This window comes from Sander lucioperca, chromosome 2, assembly GCF_008315115.2.
Source record: "Sander lucioperca isolate FBNREF2018 chromosome 2, SLUC_FBN_1.2, whole genome shotgun sequence".
In the NCBI taxonomy this organism is placed as follows: Eukaryota; Metazoa; Chordata; class Actinopteri; order Perciformes; family Percidae; genus Sander; species Sander lucioperca.
In genome coordinates, this window is record NC_050174.1 from 17,000,930 (window position 1) to 17,028,859 (window position 27,930).

The 27,930-nt window shown below is 42.7% G+C and overlaps 1 protein-coding gene across 3 annotated transcripts in view; it reads right to left on the reverse strand.

Moving 5' to 3' along the window:
• fam172a (family with sequence similarity 172 member A) overlaps window positions 1-27,930 on the reverse strand; it is a 166,979-nt gene that overhangs the window by 68,031 nt on the left and 71,018 nt on the right. For all 3 annotated transcript variants that reach the window (XM_031308745.2, XM_031308746.2, XM_035994353.1), the window contains exon 8: window positions 24,693-24,812. In XM_031308745.2, coding sequence (XP_031164605.1) covers window positions 24,693-24,812 — 120 coding nt within the window. The remainder of the gene's footprint in view (window positions 1-24,692; window positions 24,813-27,930) is intronic.

The window sequence follows — 27,930 nt, forward strand, 5'->3', positions numbered from 1 at the left end:
TGTGTGTGTGTGTGTGTGTGTCTGCATGTAAGTGGGTACACACTTGCATGCATGCATATGTCTGTTGAATGTGAGCAGAGATGAGAGCACTGCTCAACAGAGGGGCAGATTGGTGGAGAAAGTGAATGACAGACAGCGGTTAGACAAACAAAAGTATGTGTAAAGAAAGAGGCACAGTTGGTGAGGTGGGAGTGAAGGCTGGGTTGTAGATGGAGCTGGATGGATACATTTTGGACTTAAGTATTTCTATCTTGTGTAGATAGACTGTCTCATCAAACAGACAAGTGACTGGAGTTTTTTTTTTTTTTTTTTTTTTTTTTTTAAATGGGATAACGACACCTTTGGAAATCCTAAAGCACACATTTAAATTGATTAGATTCAGCACCTCTGGATGCTTTTTGATGGTAAAAAGAAGTTCTCATTCGCTTGATTGGGTTGGGTTACAACTAAAAACTACTTTGACTCTGCCCTTTTCTTACCAACTTTTGTGGTCAAGTTTCTCTGTGCTTTGCTATTCAAAGATACAAACACAGTGTTGTATGTTTGCTGAAATGAGTAGGAAAAATAAATCAGCAACTCTCACCAAACAGAGTCTGTTTCCTTGACGATGCCTCAACCAAAGATTAAAGACCAAAGAACTCCATCTCCCAGCACTGGCTATATCAATCACTCATTCTGACAGCTCTCATTGCCGCAATGCCTGCACACATATGGCTGGCTGTGGTAACAGTTGGGGTAATAGGTTGACAAATAATGACTCCAGGAGAGAGTGCTCTATGCAGTGTGGCCTTCAACCACAGTGATTTTGACACCTCTGGGTTTTGTGTTTTACAAGCCACAATGTCAACTGTGGTTAGATGCATGCTGAAAGCAAAATCTAAGCATGCCTGTATCTTCTGATAGTTGAGTGATACTCATGGTTACCTTACAAATCAGTTACCATAAAGCTACATTCTCCCAAGTGGGTAGCGATGTAAAGCTGTCTCATCATGTTATAATTTTTACACCATGTTAGCCTGTGAGTTATTGTTAGCCATCTTTATCCAGAATGTTAAATGTGCTAATCCACTATGTAACCGCAGACTGCAGCTTTAACAAGGAAACAGGCCAGCTGTTGTGATCAGTCTTGTATTGGACAGGGAAAAAGGAAGAGAAACATGTGGAAATACTTGTTGAGCTGAAACCAGCACACAGATGTTGAGACATTTGCCGCCTCGCTGCTGGCCTTTCCTTTAATGCTAGAGCAGCTGGATAAGCAGAGTAAAGTTCGGGTGGGGGTTGGACATGGTAGGATGGCATGTATAAATGAAAATTAAGAAAAGGTGAGTAGAAAGGCAGAAGGTTATAAGAGGAAGCTGAATGGATATCAAAAGTAGAATACTCAGAGGAAGGAGAGAATAAGAAGAAAAAGCAAGACAGATGAGAGACAGACAAGCAGATGTGCACAACAAAGAATATGTACGAATGCTTTATTAAACCCCATGAGGAAATTTCTCTTTCACAAACAGCATCCCTGAAGCAAGTGGGCTTTCACTGTCTTTAAAACATAAGCAGAAGCTTAAGCTTAAGTGGACACGATGCGTCCCATCGCAGGGGTCAGAGTCCTCCGCTAGAAGGGCGGCCTCTTTACTCACTAGAGCCCCTTGGTGAAATGTTTATCACCAGTCTGGTGTACTTCATCTATCTTCTGGCTTATAAATTGAATTCAGTTAAATTATTAAGGTCATTTTTGGCGTTTTTCCATTACATGGTACCTGCTTGACATGCTTTTTGGTTTTCCATTACAAAAAAAAGTCTCTGGTACCTGCTAAGGGACTGTTCGTTATTTAATTAAGGGGCCACCGGAGGAGTTTTGTGGCCTCTAATCTAAAAAGACTTGACCCTCCCCTCATCAGTAATAATTTTCCTATGACCCTCCAAAATGATTTGAAAAAGAGGAATGACCCTCCCCTTGCGTGCAAGTTTGCACTTAGCAAAGAAGTACAGATACCATTTGATTTTTACAACCACGACATACATGACTTAACCTCTGCATTCTCATCTTACACATCCCACTCCTCTGTTATGGTGTGGTGGCCATTTCAGTAGATTTACTCACTAACATTGTTGTGGAAACACAATAAGCATGGAAACTAAATGCACACTTCATGCATTACTGCATTACTTCAAATACTAAGTTACTCCTCTAGTAAACTAGTATTCATATGAAATAAAACATTGAGACCATTGAGCAAAGGACACTGGGATATAGGCTAACCAATTCAACACTGGTTGCTATGGACTTGTCACTAGGCTTCGTCATTGTATATTTTAGCACATAGGTAAAGCTGCCGAAGCTGAACATTATATTCCAAAACATATATGTTTATTTTTAAAGCAGATTTTAAGTTACATTGTAACAATTTAACAATTCGCCCTTATGAAATCCAATCGCAGCACAGCTGTTTTGGAACGCAATAGACAGACGCATAAATTCAACTAAAATGTAACAGTGAACAATCAGTGTTGGACCTACAGTCTGTTGAGATGCCTCTCCAAACTCACCATAAAACGTTAGGACACGTTGAGAAAAAAAGTTCCAAGCGAGCTGAGGCGATACCAAAAGGTGACGTGAAAACCTGCAGACTACTGATTGGTCGGAGAATCGTCACTAATCACAAATAATTTAGCCAGCAGTGTTTGTTTTTTTTGCTGCCTCCAGCTTCTTTTGAAACAATTTTTTTCTTCTGGCTGTGGCAATAGCCACATGCCGAGAGTCAAAAACAACACACCTTCGACCTTCTGTGTGTGTGTCTCGTTAGATCACGGCAGTTTCCTGCGGCGTCGCTATGGCGACCAGCCACGCTCGCCTCAGGCATGAGGCGGTACTAAATCTGCAATGGAAAATGGAGGACGGGACACCGCAGCCGAGTCGAGTCGAGTCGAGTCGAGCAGGTACCATGTAATGGAAAAACGCCATTGGACTTCATTATTTAGTGTGCCACAAAAAAAGGTGTAAAAGAATTTTCTTAACCTATTTGTGACACGCTGTTTTGAAACACACTCAGTGTCATTTGGATTAAATTTGACCGCTACAAACTGGCCATTACATTAACATTTCTCTGACTCATGATAACAAAGCTGAGTCACAACTGACGAAGCAGAATTGAGTTCACCCCCACCCAACATGCATTTAAACTCTGGATGAACTATGAAGTCCTTCTTCCTGCACCATCTCGGTTTCTTCCTCATAAACCATTTCTTTTCTGACTTCTCTGTAGACCGCCCGGTTGCTATAGAGACCTGCAAACATCACAGATTTCTGACCCCCTGGTCGGCGCAATTTTTCTTAATCCAGCTTTTCACAAGCTCTATGAAATAGCCATCCCCCACGCATTTGGAGCCACTCAAACACACGCACACGCAGAGACTTTTCTCTAACACCCATATCTTGTACCTGACCTCTCACATGGCCCTCAGCAAAGTACAGTGGCTAGCCCTTTAAGCTGCTTCCTGCTACAAAGCCAGCTAATTGCTAGACTTTTTGTTGTGCATAATGTTATTTTCATCACTGACGAAGAATGTGATATGCGATAGTGTGTGTGTGTGTGTGTGTGTGTGTGTGTGTGTGTGTGTGTGTAAGTGTGGGTTGTGCGTATGCAGGATGGAAAGGAGGGCATATTAATTATGTTTATTTATCTGGACGAAGAGTTGAAATAAGCGACGAGACATCATTTAACAGCATGCTAAGCTAATCTCTGGTCGAGATAAATACTTCATTTCTCTCCTCTCCCCGTGACGCTCCCTTGCTCGCGACTGCTCCGCTGACGCTACATCTAAACACTGCCCATAATAAAGACAATTATTTAAGCCTTTGATAATTATGTGTCAAAGGCAGCGAAAGCCACTAGATAATTGGGAGAAAACTGAATGGTAATCCACAATGGAGATCCCCATGGGGGGACAGGCAGACTTATCCCTAGAAAGAATGCAGAGCGACAGAATAGAGAGAAACAGCCCAAGACATGAAGATGAGAGCTCTTTAAGGGGCCTTGCTCACTGTCAGATAGTCAATGTGAAAAGCCACAATTATACGTAGAGAGAGAGTGCAAATAGAGAGCAGCAAACAAGAGACAGAAAAACAAGGGATAGAGAGAGAATGACAGAAAATGAGTGAGAGTGAAAAAGAGGACAAAATGTTGAGCGTCAGTGGGAGTGAGCAAAGACTGAGCAGAGGCCAAGGGGAAGGAGGAGAGAGAGGGAGAGAGCGAGAAGCGCCCCGTGACGATGCCAGTCAGAGACGAGGCTTATAATGTGACTGCGCCATGCACTGCCAACAGCCACACATAATCTAGGACTACCCACTGAGCGCTGAAGCACTGCTTAAATATTTGATTGATTAACTGTCCTGTTGCTGCCAGAGAGTAAGAGGAGAGCATCAGAAGAGCCAGGGCGAACACAGAAAAAAACAAACAAACATGTATGCGGGTGCACACCGGAAGGTTAGAAAACACATGGCGCAGACACACTAACACATACACCCCCGTAAATCCCTACACGCCAACATTGGAACAGGAGCACAAACACAAACACACGGACATGTACACATTGCGAGCATGTGTAGAGTCGGGAAAGACAGTGGCAAGGGCTGGGGAAAAAAACAAACATAAAGGCTGACCGATGCTCTGGCAATGATTTTCTTTCTATCATAAATAAGTAAGGACAATAGCGTTATAGATAAACAAGTAGTTAAGTTGATGATCCTCATCTGGCTTTGGCTTATAATGGCCGCAGGATTCACCACAGGGATGATGTCAGTGTGCTTTCTCTCTTATTCCTACAGTGTCTGTGTACGACTGTTTGTTGCTAGCAATTGATCCCAGGTCATAGAAGGTGGATAGGACTCGGAGTGCAACATGTTCTGCTACTCTAACTACACTGCCTGTGACACACACACACAAACACAAAACACACTCATCCCTGTCCGTCCCTGGCTGTGAAAACACAGGCAGCTGGCCCCCCACGCTCCGACACCCTCCACAGGAAGAGACAACACCAGTGCTTCCTGTGGCTTTGAAGCAGCGGCCCCAGGTCCCATGTCGGTCCCCAGCTTCCTTTGTCTTAACCGCAGGAAGGAAGCCCTCTCTAGCACGAGGCCACAGGGCCCTAGGGAGCCAGAGAGAGAGTGTGCATCTCTCAGTGTTGTGGGAGTGTGCAGTGGTTTTTCCTCATAGAGGTCACATGAATTTACTCGCCGGGTTTTTTCCCCTCTGACTCTCCAGCGAGTGAACTCTGGTCATGGTGAGGGTGTGGAGAGGGAGGGAGAGAGCAGGAGAAAACGGCAATAACTTCCTCCTCTCTTTCCTCTTTCCTGTCACGGCCGTTCACCACATGCATGATTAAGGGAAGATGATGGAGAGAAATAGAGAAAGAGAAAGGCAGGATGGTGGGCGGAGAGACAGGGTGAGATTTGAAAGGGTGAGGAGGGGGCATTGCTGAATTGTGTGACTGACAGCACCGGACGCAGGGTAGTGGGAGGTGGTGTATGTCTGTGTACGTGTTGGGGAGGATTCTATGTGTGTATAACCATGCAAACCACACACACACACAAACTCACATATATAGATACAGACCAACAAGTGGGGGAGGTGAGGAAAAGGAAGGCCAATAAATATTTACTGACACAGCAGAAGTGGAGAATGGTTGTCCACTGGTGGAAACAAAAGGCAGAGGATGACAAGCGGCGTGCCAGGAAACCCGTCGGCTGCGGGCGCTGCACCCCACTTGTGCCCGCATGGAAAACAAGAGGAAGACAGGAAGGGAGGATGGAGGCGAGAGAGAGAGAGAGAGAGAGAGAAAGAGAGGGCAGGGAGGATGGGATGGAGGGAAGGAATAAGGGAGGGAAGAAAGGGGTTGTGGGTAACGGAGTGCTCATAAACAATAGCAGCCTGGTGCAAAGCAACTATTGTTTCTTTGAAAAAAATGGATTTAGTTTCCTTTATACCAAGTTGAGTGAGAGTTTTACTGAGTTGGTTTGTGCATGTGATTATGTGCAATCAGACATTTATGTAAAACAAAGTTTTTTCTGATAGTATTTCTTTATATTTTATAAATTTTATATTATATTTTATTAACTACTGAATGTAGCTTACGGAATCTCTCTTCACGTAATCGGAAGCAAATTTCCACTAAAATCATTTTCATCCTGCTAGTGATATATAAGTCCATGAAATAATAGTCTAGAGTCTATGAAACACTTGAAGTCCTACAGACAACTCTTTTATTGCAATGACATTGGATTCAAATTATTCAGACCCAATTGGCCAAGCAGATGCTCAAATGTACAGCAGCATTTTATATTTTAGAATTACCACAACAGAATTCAATTAATTTCTAATTAACATCTGCACAGTGTTAAGTGTTAATGATATTAACTCCCAACAGTTTGATCAATTTACATTTCTGTCACAATGAAAAAGAAGGGCAGCCGTTGCTCAAGTTGCTGGAGCTATACCAACAATAGCCCTATAATGTTCACATTGAAATGATATTGACACAATTAAGAAAGTGGACAGTGGAAGTTTTGTAACATTAGTAGTTAGGGATGTTCTTATATTGTTTGGCGACAGCAATTACAGAAATTCTCCAAATGGTAATTTCTAATTAGGCAGCATTCCTTAACGAAATGAAATTACGGCATGGCGACTAATTAAAGTCTTGTGTTAATTAGAATAAATCTTAGTTAAGAAAACCAGCACAAGGTATGGTGGACAATGTCTTCATCATTCCCAAATCAACTGGCCATATTAACAGCTTTGGTCTACAGAGTGAATGAGAAAGTTACTTTTGCACATTGGATACAGGCTAGGCCTCATCATCTCCACTCGCCTTTTCTCTCCCTCTCTCTCACTCTGAAAGTGCTTCTTTCTTGTCTTTCTCCCTGTCTCCCAACCCTCCGGCAATGCTGTAAAATAGAAACTTAACCTCAATATTTTCCCTCACGGTGCTGGGACTTGCTGGCCCATTAAATTCCCCTTCCCATGTGTCAGCTTGCACATTTCCACCATGAAATGTTCGTATAATTAAACTTTCTTAATGATTTATAAGCTATAATAATAGCCGTAAGTATTTCAGAGCAGGTTAAAGGGACAGCCTTTAAGTGCATGCCGGGGGATGACCCTGTTTTAACATAGTTTCGGATGGGTGACTCTCAGCTGGAGACGAGGATGGATAGGGCAAGGGAGAATTAGATTGATGGAGGGAGGGAGTGAGCGAGAGGGCCTAACAAGGGTGGGTGGAGGAGGAGGCTGAGACCTTTGTGTCGTAACTCAGGGTGATGCTGACATCGAGGAGAACCGAGGGCTCCCTGATCCCTGGCAGGAAGGAGACAGCTTACCCATGACAGACAGAAAGAGACACACGCATGCAGAGCAGGCAAATGCAGCAACAGAGGCTGAGCGACTGACAGAAAGAAGGGAACCCTGAGCTGGGAGAGGAGAAGGCTGGATGCAGAAAGAAAGACACAGGTAGAAATACAGACTAACATAAGACAAAGAAAACAGATTATATTAAATAAACTTAATCCTGGTGGATCAAACACACACACACACCAAAAAAAAGGAAAAATGTCTAAATATATGCATAAACTGTTTGTATGTACACGCACACACACACACACACACACACACACACACACACACACACAAACGCACACAGATGTTTGCTCTCTGCTGCCTCTCTGACGGCGAAGCTGATAGGATTGCCACTTAGGAAATCAGTTTGTTTTCACACTACTCTCAGCTTTGCCAAAGCTAATGTGTTAAATATCCATCGGGTACTGCTGTCCATTTCTGAGACACAGACACAGACACACACACACACACACACACACACACACACACACAGCCTTAGGGGCTGATAAACATTGATTCCTTGTACTAACTGAGTCCACAGTTGGTATCCAAGCCATAATTCTAAATTGGGGATCAGTGAGAATATTTTACCACGCTATAATGTGGAATTTTCACTCAGTTCTTCTAAATTTGTTGTGAGACGGTTTAGGTAGAGCTAAATTTGAACTATTGTGTGACTTTTTTCACTTTTCTTGTTGTTATCATGAGCCCATTCGTTTGTTTCTTTTAAATACAGCACTGTTGTAGACAAATTCACTTTCATGCCGTACAAATCAACACATGAAGTCCAGCTACTGTAAGTGTTTTGGAAAGGTGGAGCCTGCTAATGGCAAAATTCACCAAATATCTCAGTAGACGGTTTTTCACCTTAGCTGTGAATGGGGGAGGAGGAAGAGAAGAAAAATGAAACAAGAACAACAAATCTGGAGGCACCTGCTGCTCTGCACATTACTGGCAAATCAGGTATGTGCGAGTGTGTGTGTGTGTGTGTGTGTGTGTGTGTGTGTGTGTGTGTGTGTGTGTGTCCCTTCAGGGCTGCAGGAGTTGGATTCTCAGGGGAGGTGTTTTGTTTAAACTTCCAGGGCCACTCGACCCATCTCTAAGTGAGAAACCGCTCATGGACAAACAAAAAGAAAAGAAAAAAGTTAGGGGGGGGGGGGAGAAAAGGGGAGGAGAGGTAAAAGACAGTGCTAATGAAAGTGACAAAGAGAGTGTCGCTCCTTTCAGTTATCATCCTCTACTCATATTTGCTCGTCTCCTGTGCTGTGGGGCAAGGGCGAAATAGACAGCCCCAGAAAAAGAAATAATAATAAAAAAAAAATTAAAAAAAGGCTCTGTGATCCCTCTGTACTCAAACGAAGGAGAGAATAAGGGAGGGGAAACTAGAGAAGGCCAACTGAAATTAATGGAAATATATAACAATCTGAAATTAACTTCTTATTGCCACTAGCCATGATTTAAAACAGCTTTTTAACGAGAGGAAAGATGAGTCAGAAAAGAAAGAGAGGGAGAACCGGTTGAGGCCATATTACAAATTGGACAGGCTGGAGGAAGCTACAAGTTAATTTGCCCCATCATGTAAAAACTTTGCAGTTCTCAAGGCATACTCACTTAAATTATTATTTTTATGTCCAAATTAATCAAGACATAAGACTTAAAGATAAAAAATAATACTAATCTAGGGGCATAAGAAAATACAAAGTAATTCAATTAGCCATTTAAGCAGGCAGGGTAAAGAAAAAAACAAACCCATTTCAAGTATCGGAATTGTATCACGATGTTCCGATGGACCAGATTTAATAGCAAAAACATGTTCCCTTCTAGCTTTAAATACAAATTTAAATTCCATAGATAGTCAAAAGTTAAAAAATAAAAATGAAAAGCCTCAACTTTGGGATCTATTTCAGCAAAAGAAAAATATTCATATAAAAAAGTAATAAAATAATATCCAAATTAATGAGATACTGCACACTGATATTAAAATAGATACAAAAACATTACTAATTAATTGCTGTTAGTATTATTATTCTTATCAGTATTACGCAGTTACATTTTGAATAAAACATAAGAACACTTCATATGTATATAGTAATTTACTTTGTTATTCTTCTGTTATTCTTTGCAACGTTTTGTACTGTAGTTTATTAAAATAATTTGCCCAACAACCACAGCAATATACTTTTGAGTACATAATGAAATCACCACAGTGATTCCCTTAATTAATTAAATTTAAATCTACCAAAAGTAGTACACCAGTTGAAGTGCTTTTCAAGTGATATTATTGATTAAAAACAAAGCCTGAGAGAAGGGTGAGGAACACATACACAAAAACACAAGCACATACAGGGCAAACACACACACAATTCAGTATAAAGTATATTATTAATCTTGTAAAAAAAAAAAAAAAAAAAAAAAAAAAAAAAAGCAATTAAATCAAAGTGGTATAGGGCCTGAAGCTATGAGGACTGTCAATTCTGCTGGAAATGCCACAGAAGATTACAGTTGGGTTTGTGGATTCCATGAACCCTTTTTTTGATTAGGGAGTCAATTATTTCTCATTACTGAAGATGCTATTTCGGAAAAAGACCTTGTCAGTCAATCACGCAAAAAGTCCTCGAAAAGCGTGAATAAACCATTAAAGAGAGAGGCGGATGGAGGGGGTGGGGGGGAAAGCACACTGACCCTTTTCCCCACCCAAACTCCTACTTCTAGTCAAATTACCTTTTTAACTATTACACCTCTGTCAGGTCCTTGTCAGCGTATGGTAATTAGGGCCTTCAGTGGAGAACATTTGAAAAGAAAACAGTATATTTATTAGTTTATCTCAGAGAAAAGCATTTACCCAGAGCTGAAGGTAAGTTTGAATGTGGTGATTATCTTGTCATTTTCAGGCTGTTTGTCTAAGAGTGTGCATGTGTGTGTTAGTGGGTGTTTGTGTGTGTGCATGTCAGTGTGAGTGAACGCTGGTGTGTGTGAGACTCCAGGTAATGTGCTGTTGTGCGGGAGGAGGAAGTGTGGGTGGACTTACACATGTGCATTCATACATATATATAATATGTATTTGTGTGTGTGTGTGTGTGTGTGTGTGTGTGTGTGTGTGTGTGTGTGTGTGTGTGTGTGTGTGTGTGTACTTTAGTTGCTTTCAGCACACTGATAGGCGAGCACAGCACATTTCTCCCGTCCTCTTTGTTCTGTGTTGGGTTTGACACCTCTAAACAATAGCAGCGCTTCACTTCGCCCAGGCCCAACCCACCACCAACCACACACTGCATGGACGGGAGCTGCCAATTAGCACTATCAAACAACCCTCATCAGCTGTCTGCTTACCACAAAAAGAAAAGAAAATCCCAAAACAAATCAATAATTCAGAGTTTCCCTCAAAAACAATTGCGCTGACCAGCGGACTTAAGGATACACGAGAGAAGTGAGAATGATCCCTAATTGTACAGTATGGATTGTTTGTAATAGAAAAGATGCACAGAAAGAGCACTGCTGATGTGACCACATGTGGAGTGGAGCGTCGCAACAAGCTCTCAACCAGCAGAGTAGAAACAAAAATCTGCGTCCTCTACGTCTCCTCCTTTTCCACTCTGGTGTCTGGAGCTGATCTTTATTTTGGGGCCGACTCTTCCTTGAACCAACCTTAATGCGACCGATGTGCCTTGTCTAAATCCCTATCCCTTTGTTTAAAGAGGGCATTCACTCTCATGCATTCTCTTTTGACCCACACACAGAAACTCTCATCCCCTCAAGAAATGCCCCGCTCTTTCTTTTAGTTTATCTACCTTTGTCTAATGCCACGCTGGGTGAGCTGTGTTTTATTTGGCGGCCAGCGGGCAGCCAGACGATGTGGTTTGACCCAGGGGAAGGAGGGCCGACGTGCGGAGAGAGGAGTGGAGAGGGGGGCCTGTCATGGAGAAAGGGTCTCAGAAGGCCGGAGGTGAGCAGAGATGTCTGGGAGATGACTGTCGCTCCTCTCGGTGGTCCGAGCCCTATTTCATTAACCTACACCCCTGGGTTCACCAAACAGATACAGGGGGTGGAAGTGGGGACAGGGGGGTGCGGACGGCTGCGGAGCACTAGCCCGGGTGACCACCAGAGACCTGCTGCCTGCCTGCCTTCCTGTCTGTCTGAATGCAGATCCATTACAGACAAGGGACTGCTTTTTAACAAAATGCAAACACAAACAGGAGCACATGCACACAGACACAAACAAAACATACGTACACAAAAAAATACACTTGCATCGAAGCCTGCTAAGGGAAAGAGAGGGGTAACAAAGGACAGGCAGTGCCCCCTAGTGTTTTCATCAAAGAGAAATCAGAAAGCATGGGAGAAGTGGCATCACATGTGGAAGGCACAGGGTGGGGGTGGGTGAGTAAGGTGGAAGGAGCAAGACGCTGGGGGGAAGAAGGGAGAGGGATGGAGGGAGCAAGAGATGAAGAAGGGATGAAAGTTAAGGAGCGAGTATGAGGGGTGGGGGTGTATTGCACATGTTAGCTGGTTAGCTGGTTGGTGGTGGAGGTGGTGGTGGTGGTGGTGGGGGAGGGGTTAAAAGATGTCTTGACACAACCAAGATGTTTTTAATGTTCGAGGCCGAGAGAGCGAGAAAGTGAGAGGGGGAGAAGGAGAAAGAGAGCCATGCATGAAAGCCGATGTCAGAGGAGTCCAGAGGAATCATCGGGTGTGAAGCCATCTAATAGGAAAGCAGAATATATATGAGACAGGGACACACACACACACACACACACACACACACACACACACACACACACACACACACACACACACACACACACACACACACATACACACACACATACATGCACGCACGCACCCACACACTCACTGTGAATTACTGAGCCACCCAATATGGCCTGGTAACTGATCTGAACATGAACCACAAACTAATGAGTGACATGACGGGGAAGAAATGAAAACCTAGCTTACTGGGACACCAAACAAGTCTTTGGAGCAAAACGCACACTCATGCTTAAAGATAAAAACGTGTACACAAGCACGACTGCATTAAAAAAAGAATCTGTGCAAATGTGTGCGCGTTTTTTTTTGTTTTTTTTTACTCGGACAGCACATCCAGCTTCATATCCCCACCATGAAACAAGGCCTACCCTTCAGTGAGTTTCGCATTCAGCTCCAAGCCAGCTAAGACATCAAAGGCTGCACCACACCAGGAGTCTCTCGCTCGCTCTCCTTCTCCCTTCCTCTCTCTCCCTTCCTTTTGCTCTTTCATAACCCCCATCGTATTTCACAGCACATAAAGCCTTAAAATGGCACATAAAATCTCTTTTCACTGTCAGCTTTCCAGGCTTAAAAAATTAAATATGTTTTACTGCAGGTACATAACTAAAACACACCCATGGAAAAAGATTGCCATAAAGGACTCAAACTCAGCTTTCCATAAGTATCGGAGGCTATATGGTTGGGTATAGATCAGCTGAATAGCCAATATGGGGTATTTCAGGCTTAAAGTGCAGAAAATACAAAGTGACTGAGAAACCTGTTTTTCCTTTGCCACCAATCCCATCGTTATGTTTTCCATTAAAACACTGGAGATATATGCAGGAAATAAACGGCACAGTCTGCAGGTGATGCATTTACACTGAAACCTTCTTTACAAACGCACTAAAAGAATGCTGTGACCCTGGTGCTGAGGGTTTGGAGGAGGCAGGGCGAAAACACCACAGAATACCAACACTGCATTCAATGAACTTTAAAAGCAGTGAAAGACAGAGAGCAGAGAGTGAAGGAGGCGGGCGTGGATGGAGATGCAGAGTTTGAAGGAAAAAAGCAAAACGGGGAGAGAAGATGAGAGAAGCAGAAGCAGAGGAGGGAGAGAAGGTTTAAACTTCAACCCTAAAGTCACTGAGTTCACTGACATTTGCACTAGGATCCGCCTAGCTGTTCCTCACAGCGTTTCAGAAACGACACTTTCCTTTCAATTCCTAAGACTTATTCTTCCTTCTACATTCGCCTCAGAATGAGACCATTCACAGTCTTGGGGGCAGAGACAGAAAGAAGAAGAAAAACACAGAAACTGAATTGAATGCGTTGAATTCAAGACAATTTGCAACCCTGTATGTCCTCAAGATGCCTCTCGTATATTGTATGCATTCTTATGGAAGAATTAACAAGAGGGGGAGGGGGAAAAATAACAAGTGACAAGCGATTCATTTGAGCTGTCAACATGTCATCTTCACCGCATTCAAACCTCACGTCAACCGCTCGCATTCCCACTCTGGTGAAGGTGACCTGGGTCGTAACCAGCTGACACACCCAGACACAGCAGGTGAAGGCATGGAAATACCACAGTGGGAACAGCGAGAGGCAAGAACGAAAGGAAAGTTAGAGCAAAAGGACAAATAGGGAGAAGTGACAGAATGTGACATCTGATCAGAAAAGGGAAACAAATGAGGATACTTTTTAAAGGACTGAGAGCATCTTGCAATTTCAGGTAAGAAAAAAATAGCAATTCATAGATAATTCGACATTTTAGATCATATTGAATAAAAAGCAGATCACGATTATCATTCAGCGGCTTTACGACATAAATAAACAAACAGCACCTCAGAAGATGAATTTTAAATACAGGTATGGACTGTGAGAAGGAGGAAACAGTGGGGAACAAAATGGTGGTCTTGGACAGAGACATTAAAAAAAAAATGTCAGTGTGAAGGAGACATAAGTGAGTCTCAAGTGAAGGCTCGGAGTGAGACGGTAAAGAATGAAGGGGCAAGGCCAATGTGGAGTTGAGGTTAAGAGAGTAAAGGGAAAAACATAGTGAGTGAATCGGAAGCAAAGATGAAGAGCAAAGAACAGGAGTAAGACCATATATATATATATATATATATATATATATATACATACACACACACACACACACACACACACACACACACACCGGGGCACGAGATAAAAGAAAAGAAAACGAGAAGTTCACAGATAAGTGGAAAGAGAGAGTAGGAGGGTGCCCGAAACAGCTGTGGAGTGCCAGAGCCACACAATAAAGAACGGTAACAGGGAGTGGTTTGACATTTTAAAAAGTGGCAACGGAAGAATGACTGAAGGAGAGTTTTGCGGCGAATAAAGAGAGAAGGTATAAGACAACGAACGACAGAGAGAGGAGCGAAAGAAGTGGACAGCAGTGCCCAATGGGTATTAAAGAGTGAATGAAAGAGCAAGAGAGGTCTGAAGTAGAGGAGAGTGAAGAGAGCGAGACCTTGCCTCTGAGGCAACGAGCCGAGAGAGAACGAGAGAGGCAGACAAAGCCGCACACTGCTCTCACACAGCAGAACAAAGAGAGGAGGTGCATCATGGGAGTCTGAGCCTTGCGCCGCCACTGACGCCATGCTGGAAAAACACGCAATGGCACAAATGCACAAATCAAAACGGAAACACGCAAGCCTTCATGTAAGGATCACTGATTGGTATATAGACCTGTTTTGAGTTGATTTTGGTAAGAAGTCTAATTGCCTTTAAATTACAACAGGGTCAGTTTTCCTACGTTTAGTGCTGCACCTCCTCAACCTTCAGAAAACTGCACAATTACAAGAATGCAAAAAACTAATGCAATCACATCAACTATTGTGCATATCATATACTAGCATACTATAAAAGGTGCATACACAATATGATTATGATCTGTCCGTCATAAACTTGTCTAAACTTTGAAGAACATTGACTTTAAAATAGCAAAAACCATGCTGCCACAATATGGTAGAGAACAAGGAAACTGTGAGTGAATCAAGACATCATACTCACTGACCAAGTGAGAAGGTGGAGGGAGAGAAGACAGGCAAGAGGAGTGGAAAAAATAACAAAGTGAAAGACAGCGTAGGGAGAGGAGAGCTTTCTCAATAGAACACTGATACAAGCAGACCAGGGTTGAAGCAGAGGGTGAGGATAAACAGAAAGGGAGGAGGGATGTTCAATTTTAGCAGCAATTCAGGTATGAGTAGAAATGCAAATATCTGTCTGCGTGTGCAGAGTGTTCTGTGTGCTTCATTGTAAATCTGATTAGGTGCATATATGCATGTGTTTACTCCCGTAAAAGCAGTGTATACTACTCAGGCAGCTAGCTCAGGAAAACACAGGCTGAAGGTGTAAAGACACAGGGGTGGCAGGGTGAAACTGTGTTTTACTTTCTCAGCTTAAGTATCACAATTCAAAGAAAAAGTATGCAAAATTGTTAAGACATTGACTGTAAGGTTGTCCATCTACCTCCTCTGAATCATACCTCTCCCTCTCATGTGCTCTCTCCTTTTTTTGCCTCTGCTTCCTCTCTCCCTGTCGGCCTCTGCTCCTCCGGCAGGTCTGATATGCCGGAGCTGCAGCTGAACTCTGAGTAGCACTGTCTCAGGGAAAAAACAAAGTGATCAATGTGAGAAGTCACGGGGCGCTCACGGACAGGCCAATCAATGGTGGAAAGAACCTTGCCCAGGGCCTTATGCAAATGGAAGCACGTCCCGTAACCTCGGGAGTGAACATGCGCACTAGATCAATGGGACGAGGGTAGAACCTTACAGCAAGATCAGCCTCAGCCAGTAAATATGTAATGATGAATCCCCCAAGATTTAACTGAACTCAAATGAACTTCAACTAGCTTGGCTTCTTATATCACAAAGTGGCAAGAAAGACCCCGTGTTGAAGAGGTGGGGTGTGTGGTGGGTGGGGCAGGACAAGAGAGATTAAAAAGAGCCTTCGCACAGTGATGCAATGAGGACAGATTTTTTTCACTTCCCTTTCACTAGGGAGAAAAAAAAAACGACTTATGAATAGTCACCTCAACAATACTTGTTTGAGGTGTAATGATTTTCAATTACGTCACCATGGCAACATCCGTGTGTTTTGAGGAACGAAAGAAATGGGTGGGTAACCGTGACAACCTGGTGAAAGCGTGCCCGACTATTGAAAACCATGGATGGTCAGACCAAGGTCTGGATAAGACAAACTATTCAAAACCAACAGCTGACATTTACTCATGCCCTCATATACCCGAGTCTGAAAGTGGTCGTTCACTTGTTAACCTTGAAGGGGGGGTGCTCTCGGGTAATACGTATTTCAAAGGGAGAGAAACGCTTTTCGACTGGGTAACAGACTTCGACACAACACCGGTGTTGCTAATGCAACTGGCATTTCAGATGCAGCTACTGGTACTGCTGAAGCCAGTTCATATGAATATTTGAAAAAGTTTTAATTAACAAATGAATACAGATTCCAATGAAAAAAATCTCACATTTTAATTTACTTTGCAAATTCTGCCCACAGGGTATGAAAAAACAAGTCTGAATATTGGCAACGAATTGGAAACGACAGATCCAAGTTGAAGCATCAAGGAGGTTATATTGAAAAAGAATATCTCAAAGCGCTCATTAAAAAAACCCTGGAAGAAATGAACTGGGAGGGACTGTGAACTCAGTTCAAAATTCAAACTAAACTAACGTGAACTAGTTCCTTTTAATCTGTGTGAACTGAACTTTAAGCTAGCTATTGTTAAGTGTGAACTTGCACAACACTGCATACGGAGACAAAGAGGGATTCTTCAACTGACGATGGAAACCACGAAGTATGGAAGTGATCCTGAAGTGTATTCAGCGTTCCTGCGTCAGAGCCCGAGAGCAACAGCTCCATGCCTGCCACTGGGTTGTTGAGAACACTATTGGAGAGTTTGATCAAAACAAGACGCATATATCCCCAAGATTTTTAAGTAGTGTGAAAATGAAAGTGCTGCCTTGAATTGCCCTTGGTTGTTGGCTAAGTCTCAGATGACCTTTCTAACCCTAGAGCACAAACGTTAGGGAAACATGAAGAATGTATATTTTGTAACATATAGGTGCTTTATCAAGCTATGCCTGCATCACTCCTGAACACAAGGTGGATCGCTTCCCTCAGAGCCTCTCTTGACAGTTTTTCTGTGCTGTTTTCTGTGTTTTTGTTGTTGTTGTTGTTGTTGTAACTGCCCTCCAGGAGCGTCTGTCTTAATACACTGAATATATAAAGTCAAGTGATCACAATAAGGAGTTGCGAGTTCGCGGTTTGTGGGTGTAGTGGTATGTATGCTACCAAAACTGTAGGAAAATACAGCATTTCTTTGTAGAAAGAGACTGAATAGGGAGCAACTGATAATATAGATATACTGTAAATCCTCTTGAAATCCATTTTGTTGATAAGATGACAACTCCTGACTAATTAGCTAGCTAGTAAGTTGTTGTTACGCATGAGAAAACAGAGGACAGGAAGATGCTAGCAGCAAATAGGACACATGATGAAGGAGGATAACTCAGTGGACAAATGGAATCCACCCTGTATTCTAACACATCACGGAAGAATCCTGTCAACTATAACATTTTTTTGCTGCCTTTTACTGCATCCCTTTGGCTAACTGAGACATTATGAAACAACTGGACGAAAAAGAGGAATGCAGTTTATATGTAATGAAAAGAAATGTATGACAAATAAACCAAAAAAATCAACAGACAGTGGTTATGTTCTAGGAGCATGATTGTCTTCCAACTGTGCAACAATAATACAAGACAGAATTAATAATGAAGAAAATGCTGCAACCAACAAAAAAATGTAGTACCTCACACAAAATCAATTTCCCTTGATATTGAAGGACAGCACAAGAAAGACAAGAGGTGAGTAAAGTATTTCCCCCCCTCCCGCTTCTAACCAACACTATAAATGTAATCTAAAAACCAAAGATGCTCCTGAAACATAGAGAGAAACACCAACAAAGGTGAGAATAATGGCGACGTATTGAAGGGAATACTTCACAAAGCCTATTGTGCGAGTATCCTTTTCAGACCGCAAACCCGCTGTAATTTGGTCTGCGTCATCTGCCTCTAGTCACAATGCAGCACTACAGCTTTGAAATGGATGGCAAATGAAGGCCATTTGTACATAATCACAGCAGATAGAAGAATTCAGAAGCCCTACAATGTGTTGTTGAGGTGGAAAGAAAGACCTTGGTCTATCTGTGGCAACCAGCACAGCTAAGGTTTGGCAAGGGAGGTCTTTTTTTTCCCCCCAGAAACAAGCAAATCAATTCAAATCAAATCAGCTTGCTAGCCGTGACATTTAAACAGTTCAATTTACATCCTTATGTTAAGAGGAGAGCCACTCTCTAAGATGCCTATTCATTCACAAAGAAATTAGATGTCTATATTTCAGCTGCTTAATAGAGCAAATATGCTGTAGCCCTACTGAGGAAGAAACCATGTCATTTCATGGTGTACAAAGGGCTAGGCATTGTCTGTCATTACGAGCAGAGCACAAAAACACAGAGAGGGATAATGTACATAATATAGACAGGTCTGGAAAACAGCACCGTGCATGATATGCATGTGTTATCACATACACGCACACGCAAGTGCGTACCAACGCACATGCTCACGTGCAAGCGTACATACACTTTACACACTTTCTCAGTGGCGATGGTGTATGTCCTGAGGGCTGCTGTCCTGCTGTGCAGGCTGGCAGGCACTTTTGTCATGGTGGTCCTTTTGTTTCACATCAAACAAAACGCCACAGCTTTGCATACGGCTCCACTAATTTCTGCTAGTGTGCCCCAGCCATTTATCATCGCCTCTCACCCTCTCCTCCCCTAACGTGGCTCTGATAGCTGCTCTCCACCAAGCTGTTCTGCTCAGGATGATACAGGCTTCTCCAGGCTTGGGCTGACACACACAGACATGCACATATGCATACGTGTACATACATACATACACACACACACACACACACACACACACACACACACACACATACACTAGACCCATAAAATATGTGTGCACCCACTTGCAGACATAGACAGACACACACAGGAAACTGCACTACTACTACACCGCTTACAAGCCCGCCAGCTATGGAGAACCTTGAGATAAAAACAAACCTTCTCTTCATCCCCTCCAGAAGCAATAGACAGGCTAGCACTCAGAGTTTCGAAGGCGGCCGAGACGTGCATAGAACATTAGACGAGGGGATTTTCAGAGCCTGTGTATGGACGTCTTCACAGCTGGGATAATTTTGTCAAGAAATTAAAAGTGATTTTTGCTTGTGATAAACTCAGGTGAAGGTTGCACTGGTCCTTGAGGTTGCACTGGTCTTTGAAGAGTATTTCTGATATAAATGTGGAACTTAGTTTGACAGTTTAAAGGAACATTCCAACATTTTAGGGAAATAAACGTGTTTGCTGTCTGACTGGGATTTAGATTCTGTAAAAAGATCAATATCAATTTTATGACCGTGCATTCAGTAGAGAGATTGGTCCGGGACGTGTTTAGTTCAAGGTTAACATAGTTTTAGGAAAGCACAAACACTGGAGCAAGGGTGGAAAAACTAACTTCCGACAAAAGAGAAAACTTTAACAACAACTTTTTTTCCATTTTGTGTTGTGTTTGCTGGTAAGCTAGCCACCAATCCATCCAAGAATCAGCTAGGCTTTGTTAAGACATAGGGAATCGTGGAACGCCAAGACCTTTACGATAAGGCAAGGACTTCTAAGAGACTCGCTTCTCTCGGCAGTTGGTAAATAATTCTGATGCATAAGCTAACTTAAACCACGTTTATTTTGTATTTCTACACATGAAATACAGAAGAAGACAACTAAATTACAGTGAGAACGCAAATAAGTATTCCTTAAAAACCATAGAAAATGACAATAAACATTCCAAGACATCATAAAAGGTGAATTTAATTTCAAGAAGAAAAAAAGAGAGAGCATAAGAGAAGCTATGAATGTGTATGCCTGAGCTCTAAATGTGTGTCAAAACACCAGATATACCAGTAGACATTTAAAGCAGTATGAATAAGAATTAGGATCAGGTACAATTACAACACTAAATATAATGTATTCTAATATTTACATATGTACATTTCTGTGATTTTTCAAGAGGCATGCTGTAAAAAAGGTGAGGACTGGAAAAAGAAGTGTTGCGTTGTGTTCACTGGGCTGTTACCATGCCAGTCATGGAGCTGTACAGACCACTGCCAGACCCAGAGTCCCGCACAGAGAGCATAGTTGGCATTGCCGCTGCCCTGAGGGTCACCACGACTGGGAGAGGGGGAATTAGTAGGACGAAGGAAATAAGGACACAAAACAGGATATAAAGCAGAACGGAGTTTGGGATGGCGAATATGGCGGTGAAAGGGTTCTGTACGTATAGTAAAAAAGATTCAAGACAAAGAAACTTGAAGAGCGATCAGGCAAACAAAGTAAAAAAAAAAAGCGCAAAGAAATGGACCTGAGCTTGTTTGACAAACATGGTAAATGAACAGGAAATCTTATTAAGTCAGAAGCCAGAAAATAATAAGCGCAACTACGTTTTCTTATTTGTAATTCAACTTGTGAATCTGATTAGGCACAAGAAAGCTTATTGTTCTTCTTTGCATCTTCCCATACCATACAACATAAACAGCTTTCATTTAGTGTGAGGATGCTATATCACGGCAGAGAAATGTAATCACTTTCTAAACTCAGAGCTATCTATAACTAACTTCTCCGAGTCAGACTGATTCACCCGGCAGTGTTTCATCTTTCTCATCCTCCACACACCGGTATAGCAATGAAGTCCACAAGGAGTGAATAAATCCTATCTGTCTCACCTCAAGCATCTCTTCCCACATCTGACACCTAGCCACAACACACACACACACACACACACACACACACACACACACACACACACACACACACAGATCCAAGGACAACAAGAGAGAAAACTTAGCTATATTCATTATAGATGGAAACAGGTGGCACTGTACAGAAAGTGTACAGGAAGATATACTGCAAGCATGAACTATATACATGTGGCGTGTTCATAGAGCATACTTAAAATCTGTAATCATGTTCTTGAGGGGCTATTGTGGCGGCTGGCTGGTTGTCTGGTTGGCACCCACACATTTGTGTACTGGGAGACAGATGCATTCTTACATAAGACCTTATATAATGTGGCCCTCTCCTATCCAATAGGAGTGCTCCTTTTTCGTTCTGTGAGCAGGGAAGGTTAGTGCAGGAACACAACCACCACTACCACGTACGTCCGTCCCCCCCGCACTCCTGGCAATGAAGAAAGATAGAAAGACAGGCTGAGCAGAGGAAGACATGGAGGCAGGGATCTCTTTCTGTATGGTTCTATCCCCTCGGCCCCTTACTCTCTCTCTGGTTCGTTCTAGGTTGAGATTTTGTCCTGAAGAAAGGATACTGCAGACCTGGAACCTAGAGGAGCATGGCCAGTTTGTGTATGTGAGATGGAGAGACGCAGAGAGAGAGAAACAGCCAGGCTAAAACTCCTTAGACTTTGAAGGGAATATAGGAATACTGGGTTCAAACACAATCAAGTAGCAAGACTGGGGGAACATGACCCATCTTCCTTTAAAACCATACAGCTGAAAGAGACAGAAAAGGAGGAGCAGGCTGGCCAAGCATGAAAGCAGATGTCAGAGGAGACTCCAGACTCTAAGGGAGCGATAGAGAGAAAAAGAGAACTGCAAAACTGTGAACTGAGATGGATGGATGGATTCTGTGATAGCTGAAGAATGATAGAAAAGGGAAAAGGGGCGAGAAAGGTGGGGTTGAAGCAGAGAAAGAGCGAGCAGCAAGCCTCTCTCTCACACTCTCATTCAAAGGCAGTTAGCTACTCTTTGATGTGTCTATAATTAGTCAGTACACACTGTGAAGTGTTTTAAAAGAAATCAAATTGCAATGAAACACTTGAGCACTCAAAACAGGGGCTAACATGCTCCGGAGCAAAGGGAGCGAGCAGGAGAAATTAATAGCGGGCCTTTTTGATGTGCTTGATCAGAAATGTTTTTATTAACTGCAAAGGGGAGTAGTAATTAACCCACAGACAGCTTGTTTTCTCTGGGTCTTCTCATGTGTCAAACGGTTCATCCCGCAAGGCTCCACTCTCCAGCTCATGCCCACACACCTCCCATCCCGTCCCGCTGGACCACTTTCTCCTCAATTAAGTAGCTGGTGTGCACATGTATGTACTGTATGAATGTGTGTTATGTGTGTGTATGTATGTATGTGTATGTGTATGTATGTGTATGTGTGTGTGCGTGCGTGCGTGCGTGCGTGCGCTTGTGTGTGCATGAGTGTGTGTACAGCAATAACAAGTAAGAAATGTATATCGGCTTAGTCCGCACACTGCTCTCCGTAGACAAAGTTGCAGGTGGGCAATTGAGGGTAGCTAATAAAAACTGTAATGCCTATATGTGTTTGTGTCAGTTTGGAAGAGGTGATTTCGACACTGACAGACAACAGAGGCTGGGATGGCCTCGAGGGAACCCTGACAATGGCATATTCAGACGCCCTGTCACTTAAGGTGAACACAAGGATCTTTTAAGTCTCTGTTTTGATGTTACCTTCTCCATATTGCATCTGCTATATGCTATGTATTTATATATGCACTTACTGTAAATTAGTGTTTTTAAGAGCATTTTCACATGACAATGACATCATATAAAAGAACCTCATCGAGGCCTTTACACAGAGAGAGGGAGTCTGACTGAAGGAAACATAGACAGACAGAATGAGACAAATAGAGAGAATAGCAAGTCTTCGTCACACAGCGAGAAAGCCCAGGAGATTGGCTGTCACGGACAAAACACTGCATGAATATTTAGCAGCCAAATTAAAATTACAAAATACTAAACAAAAAGGAGTAGGTGAAAGAGAAAGAAAGAAAAAAAATATTCCTGAAAACACCAGTGGGACAAGTGCCCACCTTTAATCCCCCACTAGCCGTGCCCACATTGTGCCGCCTCCCTCCTCTTCCCCTTCCTAAGAAAAGAGAAGAGATATGTCCTGAATAATATGGGATGTGGTGAGTCTAGCAGTAAATCCTTCAGATCAAGAAACCAGCAGACTGGCATTGTAACCCAGCTCTCAGATCATAGAGAGGCTTGCAAACACAACTAGCACTGTATGTCAGCTAGCGTAGCTTAATACAGTGCAGTCCTTGGTATTCTAAATGCGAACGCAGCTAGCACAGTATGTTCGCAATAAGCCTGGCACTGAGCCAATATTGCTACATACAAGTGGTTGTTGGAATTTCAGAAGTCGCAAATACAACAGAACTAGACTTTTGTTTTTTCTTTTCTTTTTTTTCATCAAGCAGCAGAGACCTGCTGTATGCTGGAATTAATATGAGAAAATATGCAAAGATGTTTTACGCACTGTAACAAGTTTTCAAAATGATAGTATCTTTTGTAGGAATATGAGCCTTTACAGATAGACCACATTCGATAATTTACAGAGATCCAAACATTTCTCCCAAGAGCACTTAGTGTGGTGGCAGTGAGTAAAAACTTCCTTTTAACAGGTAGAAATCTCGAACAGAACATGGCTCTAGGTGGGGGGCCATCTGCCCAACCAGTTGGGGGGAGGGAGAGAGAGAGAGAGAGAGAGAGAGAGAGAGAGAGAGAGAGAGAGAGAGAGAGAGAGAGAGAGCGATGCACAGGGAAGTGATGATGATTATGTGATGCTTAATCCCACTAGGACTTCACAGTAAACCAAAGTCTAGAAAATTAAGCATTAACCTCAGAAGCCTTCATACAGTACAATCCACAAAAGACACACTGTAGGCCCATTTCGCTGAAGGGTGCGGTTATAAAGTCAAGAGGCTGGCCAAACTTTTACTTGCACCCTCCCCTGTGCACCATTAATTGCTTCAAATCTACCTCCCTCCCACCATCTTTCAACCTTTCCCCTGTCTCTCTTCAGGCTGGGTGATCCACATGCTCTGCAGCAGATCTGGTTTAACAGTACCACTGTTGTTGCATTGGCATCCTTACATTTCTTTATCCAGCCCTCTCCTTTCCCCTGTTTCCCTCCTGTTCTTGATGTGTAGAGGAGGTGGATAGTGCCCAAGGACAAGGATGAACCAGATTGTTTACAGAAGCCGTACTTTTTCAAAGAAACTAAATGCTATTTATTTTTAATCGTTCCACCATGTTTCACACACTATCACTCTGCTGCCTGTCTCCCTGAGGTGACCCATGCTAGTACTGCTCTGCATGTTTGTATATACGCGTGTGCATGTCTGGGAATATGCAGGGTTTGTTTGCATACTAACATGTTTTAGTGCATGTACGGGTGTTAGTATGTATAGTACCATTGCAAACGTGGCTTTTAGTTTACCAAAGTTGGAATATGGAGCTTGTCCAACATTAAACATATATGTGAGTGATTGTTCTGACAGGAGTGTATTGTGTGTCTCATCGTGTCTCTTTGTCGGTGGGAGGTAGGAAGGATAAGCAGAAATCTAAAACACTCACCAGCTCAACGAAAGACAGCCCTCCGTAGCTGTGGGCCATGATGAAGATGTTCTTGGCTGCTGCTTTGGACACAAAGTGGTCCCACACGTACAGCACATGTTCCTCGGAGGAACCATTTTCCTGCAACACAAAAACTCTAATGTTATATCCATAACAAAGAAGACTGATGTAAATCTTATGAGCTTGAAGGCTGTCAACAACGAGGTGTTCAATTACAAAACATTTAAGATATGTGTCCATCCAATGAGAGTGGAGCTCAATGGAGTTATCAAAGTCTTTTAATTTAATGCTACATTATCAAAACCTGCACCCTGGGTTCAGCTAAAAAAGAAAGGTATAAATAAGAAACTACAAAGTGGTGGTGGCCAGAGGGGATTCTATAAAGAGCCACACTTCGGTAGATCAATAAGTCTTGCATATTGCAAATGCCCTAAATGTAAAACTCAATAGGCTCGGTGACGTAAAGTTTAAATCTTAATTTGTACCCTGTTGCTGAATCGAAGACCCATCTATACACCAGTAGAAGCATAATGGGAAGACACTAGGGGAAGGTCAGAGGAAAAAACAACAGAGAGGAGATCTATACACGTGCATATACAAAACGGCACAGTTTTGCACCCACACACAATCACAACTGAATACCCCTACGTATGTTCTCACTCTCATCTGCATGCACACAGTCTCTCACACACACACACACACACACACACACACACACACACACACACACACACACACACACACGCAAGATTACGCGCACACACACACACACACACACACACGCAAGATTACGCACACACGACCAGAAGACATGTTTAATTAACCAGAGATGTAAGCGCTTATCCAGGGCTGGAAAGAACAATAGCAAAAGTACAGGCGAGAAAAGGGCATCCATTAATGAACTTGTGACATTGATTCTAGACTTTGATTTCCTATCAAACTGTCTGGTTCACAATAGAAATCAGCATCACATTCCCACAAGAGGTTGCACTACACGTGGAGCTTTGTCGACTAGAAACACCTGTATCCTTAGATCACAACACTATTCTGTATTTAGCACAATACTGGACGCAAACACGCTATCCACACATGCACACACATACACTCCTTTTAATTAGCATTTATATGTATATAAAAAAGGAATACCTCGAAATAAACAAACACATGGCCCACAGAGAATGGAAGCACGTTCTGTTAATTGAGTGTTATAATGTTCCACGTAACTCCAAAACAAATAATTAGTGATATGAGATAAAGGACAGAGGAGGTGTCTTAAGAGACTCTTGCATTTAACAAATTAAGACAGTATACAGTATCATCACAGAAAGATAATTAGACTACTTTAAGGTTCGCTCTCCTAAAGGTGGTAACGTAGGAGATAGTGTAGAACACACACGCGCTACATAACATATGGTTGAAACTTTACCTTTTTAGGAAAAGGTATGGTAGCTTGCGACTTGATGAGATGTTTTCGCTTGTGCATATCTGTGTGTACAGGTTTGTGTGCAGGTATGTGTGCACTTTCACTATTTGATGATGTGCTGCTGTGTGTTTTTGTTGCTGTGTTTGTCTAGAGGTAAATTAACCTGTCAGAGTGTTTGTGTTTACTGCTAGATTAGCATGAGGTGGTTGTAGTGTCAGCACCCACCTCCATTCACAGAGTGTGATGCAAGAGTGGGCAACTCCGCTCTGCCCTGCCCTTCTGCCATCAGTGCTCTGCTCATGTGTGCGCGTGCGTGCGTGTGCGCGTGCATGCGTGCGTGCATGTGTGCGTGTGTGTGTGTTATCCTACGTGCACGGAGGGGCCGGCTGAAGCAGAGTTGTCTGTCTGAAAGGATGTGACATCAAAGTCCTTTGAAGTCTACCTACTCTCTCCTCTGCCATTTCACCCTTCATCTGTGAAACCCATTTCATTAGCCTGCCTCCCTTCCTCAGTCCTTCCGTCTCTTCTACCTTCTTTTTTCTCCTCACCTGTTCTGCTCCAAACTCTTTTGTCCACCTTTCAATCCACCCTTCAGTAATAATGCCTGACATGGAAACATTAGGCAGGGTTTGCTACTGTGCGTAGCACACGTGTTTGTGTTTGTGTGTGTGTGTGTGTGTGTGTGTGTGTGTGTGTGTGTGTGTGTGTGTGTGTGTGTGTGTCTGTGTGTGTGTGTGTGTGTGTATGTGTGTCAACATTACTAATATCAACTGACTGCAGACAAAACGTTCCTATGAGTGATAACTGACAAAATATTACTTTCTAGCCAACGTGATGACAACAAGTAACGTTTTCATTTATTTTTTACACTATGAATAATAATAATAATAATAATAATCTTAGGAAACATATTGCACAGTTGATGTCTTCATGGTGGAAAATGAGTCTACCTGTGCTCATGACTATATCCCCCAACCTACCTACACACAACACATATTTTTGCCTACACCCTCAGCAGGCAACAAAATGACTGACTACCTGGCATGGCAGTGAAGTGAATTATCTAAACAGCATTTGCATACTGTTGCAATTATTTCCTGGGGTTAATTAGCTGCAGTGGAGCACACTGCCCTGCGAGACTGGCTTCCTGTCACCAGCTCTCACACAGTATCTTAGCTTATTTATTTATATACCACAGATTCCCCGAACTGTGTGTGTGTGTGTGTGTGTGTGTGTGTGTGTGTGTGTGTGTGTATTTGTGTGTGTGTGTGTGTGTGTGTGTGTGTGTGTGTGTGTGTGTGTGTGTGTGTGTGTGTATATGCATCTGCCAGCACTGTCAGAATAGCGTCCCAACTGCACACCTGTTGCCAACATCCTTCAGCCATGACTGTCAAGGGACATTTAAGGGTGTGTGCAGTTTGTGTGTGTGTTTACCGCATATATAGTGATGCATACTGTCCCCTCAGGGAATATAAAATATGAATCAGCTCCTAGATAGTCTCAGGACCAGAAAGTCTCTAGATGCTGACAGCTAACCATTATCAAAAAGAAATACAAAAAAGGCAGAGAGAGCTAAAGAAAGTAGACAAAGAGAGAGAGAGAGTGAGCCATACATATTATGGAGGGTATACAGTGTTTGTCTAACTGAAGGAGACAGCAGTCTATGGGAAGAGTTTGACAGGCTCTCTAAGCTCTGGAATAAGAATTTATGAACATCAATACAAAGTCTTTCTGAGTGATCACCTTTATCCTACGATGAAACATTTCTTCCCTCTTCCAGGGCGACAATGCCCCCATCAACAGGGCACGAGGGGT